Raw genomic sequence first — 10,089 nt, 5'->3', positions numbered from 1 at the left:
CAGGAATCTTCACATTGGTGAGGCCATGTTCTCTCTGACTTGACAAATGCTGTCTGACTGCCTTCTCTGTGCCCCCGGGAGACTCGGTGGCTGGGGGGCACAGGTGTGGGCACCGGCCCGGAAGGTGCCCGAGGCACACGGCATCTCCCGCCCTGTGCTTCCCCCCAAGGTGCCAGCGTCAGGGGCGTGGTCAGTAGAGAGGACTGCCGTGGACACAGACTCTGCTGGCAGCCCCGCACCCAGACTGTACAGGGGTCCCGCGCAAGACGGGGGCAATTAGCCAGGACTGCTTGGTTGCTTAAATAGCAGATGCCAACCCCAGCTGCCTAGGCAAAGAGCAGTGCTGGTCATGACAAGGCAGGCTCCCCAGAACCCCGGGGTGACGGCCAGGGAGGGGACAGACCTTCTCCTGAGTGTCCGCGCCGTCCCAGCAGGCAGGCTCTCCCTGCTCCCTGGTCCGGGCTGGCATGTGGGTGCGACCCAGGGCCCACATCTACCCACAGAGCAGCCCAGCCCTCCGAGGGCCCAGAGCCAGGCTCCTGAAGCAGGAGGGCGTAGCTGCTCAGCTGGGCACGTGTACCTGCTGCGGGGCCGTCCATGGGGCCTGCTGATCGCTGCTGGACAGGTGCCCCAAGAAGCGTCCGCCGACTGGAGAGAACAGTCGTGGTCTTCTTATGTCAGACCTGCTGGGGGTGGAAGGCAGCATAAGTTAAAAGGGCTCCCCTGGAGCTCTTGTCTTCCTGCAGCAACGAAGGCCGGAGGCGGCTCCAGGAGGAGCTGACTGCCGCCTGCTTCTCCCTGCCTCCCCGTGGGCAGTGAAACGCGCCCCCCACCAGCGTCCAGGAGGAAGTGTGACCACGAGGGGCTGTCCTGACGTGGGCGTTACGTCCCTGCGTGTGCAGGTTGGATGAGCAGGCCCCAGGAGGCCGGGCTCACGGCAGGGTTTGTGGTCAGTGAGATGCAGCAGCCGAACTGAACGAGGCTTTTTGGAAACTGCCCTCTTGGTCAGGGATGGGGGGAAGCAGCTGGGCCCTGTGACAGCGACAGAGCTGCCGACAGGACGGTTTTCCTCCTCCTCTGGGCCCCTTTTGGGGGCTGCCCTTTGGAGGCACTTCCTTTTTTGATACCTTCTATAACTTCCAAAGAACAGAATTTAAAGATAAATTTTGACAGTTCATTGAATCAGAGACGAGTGGCAGCCTATTGAAATATGTGTTTCTTCCCCCCTGTGTTGTGTCTTACATAACGGAAGCTAGTGGCCGAGCTTCCCAGCGGACTGTCCCACACGGGTGCCTGGTGCTGGCGCTGTGAGTAGCGCGGGTGCACCTGCCCCGGCCGCAGTCACCTCGTCCGTCAGATGGGCGGCCAGGCAGTGTGGACTCCGGCTCCCTGACCTACTAGGGTCAGCCTGGACTTCCATGCGCAGAGCGTGGAGGCCACGCCGCTGTCCCCGCGCATCCTGCGGGCGCGGCCTCTCAGGCCGCACGTTGCCAGGCACATCTCCTGGGCTCAGCCCCATGCTTCGGTGCGGTCGCTCCGTCTCCGCTCTAGGATGTGCCCCACGCTGGACTGAGTTCTGTGCTTTGCTTTCATTCGTGCTCAGCCTGGTGGCACTGGCAGGAAGGAGCAGCGTGGCTGGGCCGCAGCCCCGAGCGCCCCATCGCCCCTAACAGGCCCCCTCCTCCCCTCCAGGCGTGGGCCGACGCCTTCCGGAGCAGCCCTGACCTCACGGGCGTCGTGCACGCGTACGAAGAGCTGAAGAGGAAGGGCGTGGAGTTCCCCATGGCCGACCTGGACGCGCTGTCCCCCATACACACACCCCAGCGGGTGAGCCTCAGCGGCCGCGTCCCCAAGGGCCTGTTGCAGAGACAGCCTCTGAATTATTCAGCTTGTCATCAGCCTCCTTAGGGCTCCAGGGCGTTTCTTGTTGATAACGAGCGGGTGCGGGAGAGAGACAGCTGGTGGCTGGTGGCTCAGGGACCGCCCCCCGCCCCGGTTTTCACCCCAACTGTGGGAGAAGGTGACAAAGGAGCAGTGTGGACGCTGTCATGGAGATGGCCGCTAGAGTGGAGCCGTCCTGGGAGGGTCACGGCATCTGCTCTCCCGAGCCCAGGCGTCTGGTGTGGGGACCACATCTCCCAGGGTGGCCGGAGGAGCCCCACCTCCACATCGGCAATGCCGAGGGGCTGGCGAGGTCTCTGTTCATGGGTTTTTGAACTGGACAAGTCAAATGGATCTAAAATTTACTTTGGGCTATGAGTGGTCACCCTTGACTCCCGTCAGCCTTGGGATGTAAAGCCCCGGGAGGGCCCGCTGAGGGCAGCTCCCACATGCTGGCAGCTTCAGGAGGGAAGGTACGCAGGCAACGCCATCCTTTTCGGGGGCAGCCAGGCCCTCTTCAGCCCTGGGAGAGCCGGAGGCTCAGGATCTGGGAGAGGCACCCACCCCAGCTCCCTCTGCCACGGCCCCGTTTGTCCATCTCTGAGGGACAGTGCCGTGCAGGCCTCCCGCGTGGGCACAGCTCACATTCAAGGGGTCATGAGGGGCCCAGAGGGAAGCACGAGGACTTGGGCTTTCCTAGCGTTTCTCTCACGTGATCCCTCCAAGCCACTTGCTGCACTTTGTGGAGTAAACAAACCTGTTTTATTCTTCGAATCGTGACGCAGAGCAGCGTGGCGGTTCCTGTAGTTACAGAGAACGTTCAGTAAATTGCATAATTACTGTTTCTATTAGTCCACTTGTAAAGGCCAAAAAGTAACCTTCTGGTGCCAAATGGGGGTTCCTGATTAGAAAACTTACCAGCAGGCCCTCCCCTCCGATCCCGAGGTGGTCCTGACGGTGGGACGGTGGCCAGAGCCCTCACGGGCTGCGCTAGGGGCTGCCTCTGTGGCCCGCCTCGGTGTCTGTGAGGTTCGTGGAGGGAGAGGTGAGGGGGCGGGGGCAGTGCCAGGCCACTGCCCAGGTGGCCCAGGCGGACAGAAGGCTTTGTCGTTGCCGTGCAGAGTGTCCCGGAGGTGGACCCAGCCACCAGCATGCCCAAGTCCCAGTCGCAGCCAAGGACGAGCAGCGGCTCCTCCTTGGTGCTGCAGGTCCCGGCTCTGAGCGCTGCGGACCCCATCACGGCCAATTCAGAGCAGGTACGTGCACGTTTAGGGGCCACAGGCGAGCCTGCCGCTGCCCTCAGTCTCCCAGGAGACAGAGGAGGCGTCCCCAGACGGGCCCTGTGAAGGGTGTTGGCGACACGGGTGCAAGTGCCCGGCCCTCCTGAGGGCACGCTGTCCAGGGCGGTGGTCACTCAAGGTGGGAGGTGGGGGGCCCAGGGCACAGCAGGTGGGCGGTTTGGAGGACCGGGCGGGGCGGGGGCGGGGCTGGCAAGAATCACAGCAGGAGGTGAGGCCAAAAGCCCCGAGCGAGCGGAGTTGTGAAGGGCCTCGGGTATCCATAGAGAGGTTTTAAACTTTTTTTTTTTTTTTTTGTGGTACGCGGGCCTCTCACTGCTGTGGCCTCTCCCGTTGCGGAGCACAGGCTCCGGACGCGCAGGCTCAGCGGCCATGGCTCATGGGCCCAGCCGCCCCGCGGCATGTGGGATCTTCCCGGACCGGGGCACGAACCCGTGTCCCCTGCATCGGCAGGCGGACTCTCAACCACTGCGCCACCAGGGAAGCCCCCACAGAGAGGTTTAGACTTATCCTGAGAGAAGGCAGCCCGGGCCAGGGCAGAGCCTGCAGGAAGGACCAAGTCCTGATGTGTCCCGAGCAACGCCCAGTCTCCCCGAGTTACTCTCTGCGGAGCTAATGCTGCCTCAGTGCCAACCTGGATTCTTTCGGAGGAGTCTGGAGACGAGTGTTTAGACGAATCTATAGAACTTCCATTAGTTAAAAAGTGAGGATTGGTCAGACTTGAAAGAAAATCTATCCACTGTTTCTGTTTTTTAAATTCTCATTTACTATTTGTGACAGTTTCATTATCATGGAACCTCATTTAAACAGAGGGCTCAAGCGATTGTGTCCAGTTAGCAGAGTGTGTGCACGTTTCCGCTCTGTGGGCCCCGAGGAGGGGGTGGTCGGGCAGGTGGTGGGCTGGGATCGGACAGGCCTGGGCTCAGCCCGCTGCTCCTGGTGAGGCCTCAGCCGGGTCGCTTAACCTCGGTCTCCTGTCAGTAGACCGGGCGGCGGTCCTTCTCTCCTGCCCGCCGGGCGTCATGGGCCGGGTGGGCAGTGGCAGGAAGGCCCCTGGGATCCCCGGGGCAGGGAGGAGGTGGAGGCCACCGCTGAAACTACCGCTGCCCATCCTGGGCCCCCGCCACAGCCGGCACCAGGCTTCCCAGGTGGCCCTGGGAGGAGGGAAGGCGGACGCGTTTGCAGTTGGATGGCCACCGAGACCCTCCCCTGGTTGGCCGTCTGCGCCCGGGGGGAGCTCGGGAGCGGTCGGAAGGAGGGTCTGGGATGGGCGAGGGGGCGTGGGCAGGACGAGAGGGGGCTGAATGCGGCGAAGAGGGAGAGCAGACCCGACTGGGCAGTGCGGGGTGCACCCTGGATGGGGAGCCGGTGGGGAAGGCACGGCTCAGAGGCCGCTGCGCTCGGAGCCTCAATTCCGGGCCAGAGCCTGCAACTGTGAGGTTCCTAGTCGAGGACCCCAGACCTGCAGGGACCTTGGGGGCCACGCTCTCCACCACGTGAAGGAGCAGAAACGGGGCCTGAGAGGCTCACTTCCCCTGCAGGCCCCGCTCGGCCCCCTCCCCCCGCGCTCCGACCCAGCGCTGCCCGCGCTTCCCGGGGCTCCCAGCTGCCAGTTGCCGGCGCCCCCCGTGCGCAGACGCAGACGGAGCTGGCCCGCGTCCACCTGGTGCAGGCTCACTGACCCCGTCCCCACGCCTCCCCCGGCCCCCACAGATCGCCAGGCTGCGGAGCGAACTGGACGTCGTTCGGGGAAACACAAAGGTCATGTCCGAGATGCTAACGGAGATGGTTCCCGGGCAGGAGGACTCGTCTGATCTGGAGCTGCTGCAGGTGAGGGCCTCCGGGCCGGGGGGTGGGCGGGATGGGGTTCGGCGCCCGTCCTCTAGAGGGACCGAGTCCGAGGAGGCCCGCGTCCAGCCCACGCATCCCGGAGGCGGTCAGAGGCCAGTCCCAGGTGCTCTCTTCTTTATCCTCCTTAAAAACGTTTTTTTCTCATTGTAAAATGCCAGTTGCAAAATACGTGCCCGTCGAAAGAAAAGGGAAGTACAAAGACGAAAATCGTTTTCTTTAACCCCAGTGTCCGCAGATAAGCACTGTCGGTGTTCTGATGTATTTCCTTTCAGACATTTTTTCCATGTTTATTTCAGGTGGGGTTGAGATGATATCAGGTATATGATTTTATGTGTCGCTTTGTTCACCCAACATGACATCACAAACGTGCAGGGACCGCTAGCTGTTCCTGCTCGCGGGAGCCACTTCTGAGACTTCTGGGGTGAAGCTGAGGGTCCCCGGCCAGGGTGGCCCACGTCCTGGCTCCGGAGGCTCTGTGGCTCACTGGCCACCTGCAGGTCTGGGAGCCAGGCGGAAAGGGGTCCAGGAGCAGAGCTGGGCTGCAGGGTTCCTACCCCAGGTCCGCCAGGCCCAGAGCTGGCGCCCAGCTCTCCTGACACCGTCTCGGAGACTCTGGCATCGGTGGGAAGTGGCAGCGGCCCCGCCCGCAGAAGCAGCACCTCCCAGAGGGTGGAGAGGACGCTGTGAAATGTGAGGGCCGTCGGGGAGCACCTCCCACGCCTGCCCCTCGGGGCAGCCGGTCTTGGTCCCCTGAGGGCCACACTGGCTGCTGTCCTCCACGAGGGCATGCTTCCCGGGTGGCCTGGTCCCAAGCAGCTTCTTGCCGTGCCCCCTTCCAGCCCCTAAGGGGGTGAGGGTGTGGGTGGGGGAGACCTGCCCAGGGTGTGGGCTGTGGTCCCCGCTCTGGAGGATCTCACAGCGGGCAGCCTACCTACCTGGGCCCTGGGCCCTCCGGCTGCTCTGGACGCCGAGCGACCAGTGTCCGCAGCAGCCCAGCTTCAGGCGTGCCATCAGTGCCGCGTCAGCCTCCATCTGCGGTCTGCGGGGTTCTTCCAGGCGTTACCCAAGGCTCAGGAAACTGAGATCAGTCCAGGAACAGTGCAGGAACTGAGGGGCCTCTTGAGGCAGCTCTGTGCTGTGTCAGCACCAGAATTCTTGCTGACAGGGGTTTGCAGTGGACAGAGCTGAGTTCCTGGTAGCAGGCGCAACAGAACAAAGCCAGCCCTGGACAGCCAGGGCCAACCAGACAGCACACACTTCTGCCCGTGCGTGTGTGTTTAAACAAGCCCATTAGCCAAGACAAACAGAACCTGATCTCCTGCCGTCAGCTCACAGTTTTCAAAAATAGGTTGCTTCCCATGACGTTTCCCTTCCCTCTGTCTTGTTCCAACTCCAAGCCTCCCGACGTCGCTGCTATCTTATAAGTCAGAGAGAATGGTTCTGGGTGTCAGTGGGAGGCTGTCCTCTCAGCACAAAAGACTCAAAAGACTCGGGAGCCGGCAGCTCTGTAAGCAGACACGGCTGTCCTGGCCGCTGGCCTCGCTCCTCGAGCCAGCCGAGCAGGATCTCCCAGGGGTTGGGGCTGCATGTGGGAAAGTACCACGGTCTGCTTGGAAAGGGATGGGATCAGGCTGTGCCCCGGGACCCCTCACTCGAGCTGGAGGGTGGCCAGATTGCTCAGGGCAGAAGCTACCCAGAGCTCAAAGTGGAAATCAATGCATTTGTCACCAGCCCAAGTGTTCGTGCCCACAGAAGCTGCTGCGGATTTGAGTGTAAACTGCTGGGAGGAAATGAGAAGAGGGAAACGGGAGGTGTCGGTGAGGGCGCGCCGCTGCGGCCGACCAGCATCCTGGCCGGCTGCGTCCGGATGGCTTCCTGTGCTTCGCACAGGACTTGCAGGTGTGGCCTCACCCGTGGCTCGCAGAGTGGCAGGAACTCAGGCAGCGTGGGCGAGGGGAGGCGGGACCCCGGAGGGAGCACAGCAGCTTCCCTCTCTGGGCTGGGAGAGGCCTGGGAGGCGGCTTGTCCAGCCCCACCCTGTGCTGATTCCCCATGCTGGCAGCATGCCTGGTGCTGCCTTGTTTCTGAACATCCTCAGTGACGGGCTGGGGAGGCACTTCCGCCTCCAAACACGTGACCTGGATAGACTTTGGGAGGCAGCACGACAGGGCAGGAAGAGCCACGGCTTAGGGATCCCTGGCTTCACTCGGCCTGGCCGCTGATGAGCCAGGTGACTTGGAGCCTGGAGTAATCTCTCCCCATTGGCCGGTTGGGAAGCGGCTGATTGAAGCCCGTCCACACCGTGCCTGCAGCCCCGGTCTGTCTGCTCCACCCGCTGGAGCAGACACGAGTTCCTCCCTCACGTGGCAGGTCCTTCCACGCTCGCAGGCTGTCGGCCGCCCTCCCTCGGGTGGCCCGGCGGTTCTGAGCAGGGGGCAGCGTTGGGGAGCCTGTAGCCTCCGTCTCCCTCCCTCACGGGCTGTCCAGCCACGTATTCCCCGTCCTGAGACTCTGCATCTCTGTCTGCTGGAGCTTATGCCATTGGCTGCGCCTGGGAGTCCGGCCTTGGGAATCTCTAAAGATCCGGATGCCGGCGGCTGTGCCCCCGCCGCCCCCAGATCAGCCTCTCCAGCTCCGTCTGCAGTTAGTGATGACGCGTGATTAATCCAGTGACACCCAGGATGGGCATCCCCCACGGCCATCCCTCAGCTGACGAAGGAGGCCCATCGACATTGTGTCTTCAAGCAGCAGATGGTTTAGCCCCTCTGGCTTCCTGCCTCTCATTTCAACAAAAACCAGGACCAGGGGGGCCAGGACCATTTTCTTTAGAGAAATCTAGTTTATTCTATGTTTTCAGCTTCATTATTCCCCCCTTTCTCTTCAACAAAGACTGTGCCTCCCTCCTGTCTCCTTTGCAGCTGTAGAAAGCAGATGTTCAGAGCCTTATTCCCTGCAGGTTCAGAGGAGACCCGGGAGATGATGGAAAGGTTGTTTTGCAAGGTGGGGGGGAGAATGTCCCTTGAAGAAAAGATACAGGCATTGGGATGAATTAGACAGAAAAGGGACATTTTACAAAGTCTTCTGGTGGATGGAGGGCCTTTGCACCAAGAGCAGTGACCAGCTGCCCTCCCCTCCGTCGAGAACCAGACCCCAGAGGCCAGACTGAGACCGTCCGCGTCTAGGAAGTTCCTGTCCCAGCTGTTGCCAGGCGGAAGGGCAAGCCGGGCAGGCTCTGGCTGGCTGTGGCTCAGGACCAGAAGGTGCCTGTCCGGGTGGTTTGGAGGCAGGTAGGGTCTGCCTGCTGGTGACGGCGTGGAGGGCCCGTAGGCAGCCAGCAGGTGTCTGTGGTGGCACAGATCTTCACGCTCTGGTCCTCCTCTCCCGTGCAATCTCTTCTTGTCTCTTCCTGTTTAATTTTTTTAAGACAGTAACTTAAAAGGTTGAAGCAAGGAGAAGGTGAGACTTTCTCTCTGCAGAGACCCCTGGAGACCCCTGATCCGGGCCGTGTTTAGGCAAAGCTCCGGGGGGGGGGGGGGTCCCTGGGTGCCAACCCAGGCGTAGAGCACGCGAGGCCCTGCCAGTGGGTGGGGGGTGTCCTGCCCCCCTCTGCCCCAGCTGAAGGCTACGGGAGCCAGACCCCAGTGCACGGCCTCGGGTCTCATCCTTCCTCCAGGCGAGGCCCCAGAAACCACCTAGCGCTTCCCAAACGTTCTGCAAAGTGATGGAACGCCTCCTCCATGAGTGAAACTCTACAGGGACCTATCAGTGTCCGAACAGATGAGAGCATAGCCACCCTGGCTGCCGTGGTGGTGCCCAGCGCCATCGGCAGAGCTTCACCTCTTCCCAGCGCCCCCATCCCACCCTAGGAGAGCCGAGCCCAGGGCGCCGGACCCCCAGACAGCTGATGGTCAGGGCTGCTTGCTACTGCCTTGGCCGCCACACCCAGCAGGGACTGGGCTCTGGGGGGAGATTGAACCCAGCCCTGGCCTCTCCCTGCGGGTGCTACTGGCGCTTCGGGCGTGTGTGCCAGGTGCTTGAGACGCTCCCTGCAGCCTGCCGAGGGGCTGGTTCTCCTCGGGCTGGCGGCGCCTCCGTGAAGCCTCCTCTGGGGGTGCTTCGCCCTCTGGGGTGGTTGGGAGCCAGTCCTCACCTACTGGAGGTGAAGGGGAGCCCAGAGCGCTCTAGGGAGTCTGGGGCGGCGGTGCGGGCTCAGGGCGTGTTCATAGTGCACAGGGAGTCTTGGCGGGTGAGATGCATGATGATACACAGAGGCTGGGGCATCCTGTCCCAAGTGATAGGGTGGCGTCTGGCACGGTCTGTTGAAGAGAACAAGCAACTGCAGAGAATCACGTTTTTAGATTTTCCAGACGGTTTGTGCAAACCCGTACTCTGCACACAGCAGAGTGTGCGCTAGGACGCTTGTCCATCAAGAGGCGCCGCCTGGCGGGCAGGGCGGGGGTCCAGCTGGCCTCCCGCACACGCCCGGCTTTGTGGACAAGCCTGGGCCCGTGTGGCTTTACGAACTGGCACACGTATTTGCAAAGCAAGTAGAGTGTGAACAAGGGGCACCCGCGGTAGCCAGACCTGTGTCCCCAGGAGCTGCACAGGACCTGCCGCGCCATGCAGCAGCGCGTCGTGGAACTCATCTCCCGCGTGTGCAACGAGGAGGTCACCGAGGAGCTGCTGCACGTCAACGATGACCTCAACAACGTCTTCCTCCGATATGAGAGGTGGGAGCCGGCGCAGGGGTGGGGGGCTGGGGCGTGCAGAGTAGAGGCGGAAAATACTCCTCGGAGATGCTGACCTGTTCCCATGACGGGGAAGTGCTGCTTGTTCTCCTGGGAGCCAGCAGCAGGAACGTGCCGCAGAGTCAGGTGCTGCCCTTCACGAGCCTCGGGCTGGCCCCTGTCACCCCAGCCCAGGGGGGAGGATGGGGCTCGGGGACCCTGCGCTCCTGCACCTGCTCCTTTGAAGATCCTCTGAATCTGAAAAGGATTAAGGGGGAGAAATCTCTATCAGGGAATGATTTTCTCTTTCCCATTTTTTTTTTTTTTTTTTT

The 10,089-nt window shown here is 62.1% G+C and overlaps 1 protein-coding gene across 6 annotated transcripts in view; it reads left to right on the top strand.

Moving 5' to 3' along the window:
- Positions 1-10,089, top strand: part of TOM1L2 (target of myb1 like 2 membrane trafficking protein) — an 83,227-nt gene that overhangs the window by 57,209 nt on the left and 15,929 nt on the right. For 2 of the 6 annotated variants that reach the window (XM_007448379.1, XM_007448376.1), the window contains 4 exons: positions 1,693-1,827; positions 3,003-3,137; positions 4,893-5,009; positions 9,627-9,760. In XM_007448379.1, the coding sequence (XP_007448441.1) occupies positions 1,693-1,827; positions 3,003-3,137; positions 4,893-5,009; positions 9,627-9,760 (521 nt within the window). The remainder of the gene's footprint in view (positions 1-1,692; positions 1,828-3,002; positions 3,138-4,892; positions 5,010-9,626; positions 9,761-10,089) is intronic. The other 4 variants (XM_007448380.1, XM_007448381.1, XM_007448378.1 and 1 more) reach the window with 3 other exon arrangements.

The sequence above is a fragment of the Lipotes vexillifer genome, unplaced genomic scaffold, assembly GCF_000442215.2.
Source record: "Lipotes vexillifer unplaced genomic scaffold, Lipotes_vexillifer_v1.1 scaffold533, whole genome shotgun sequence".
In the NCBI taxonomy this organism is placed as follows: Eukaryota; Metazoa; Chordata; class Mammalia; order Artiodactyla; family Lipotidae; genus Lipotes; species Lipotes vexillifer.
Note: the sequence above shows the minus strand (reverse complement) of the source record. Positions and strands in the feature narration are given on the sequence as shown.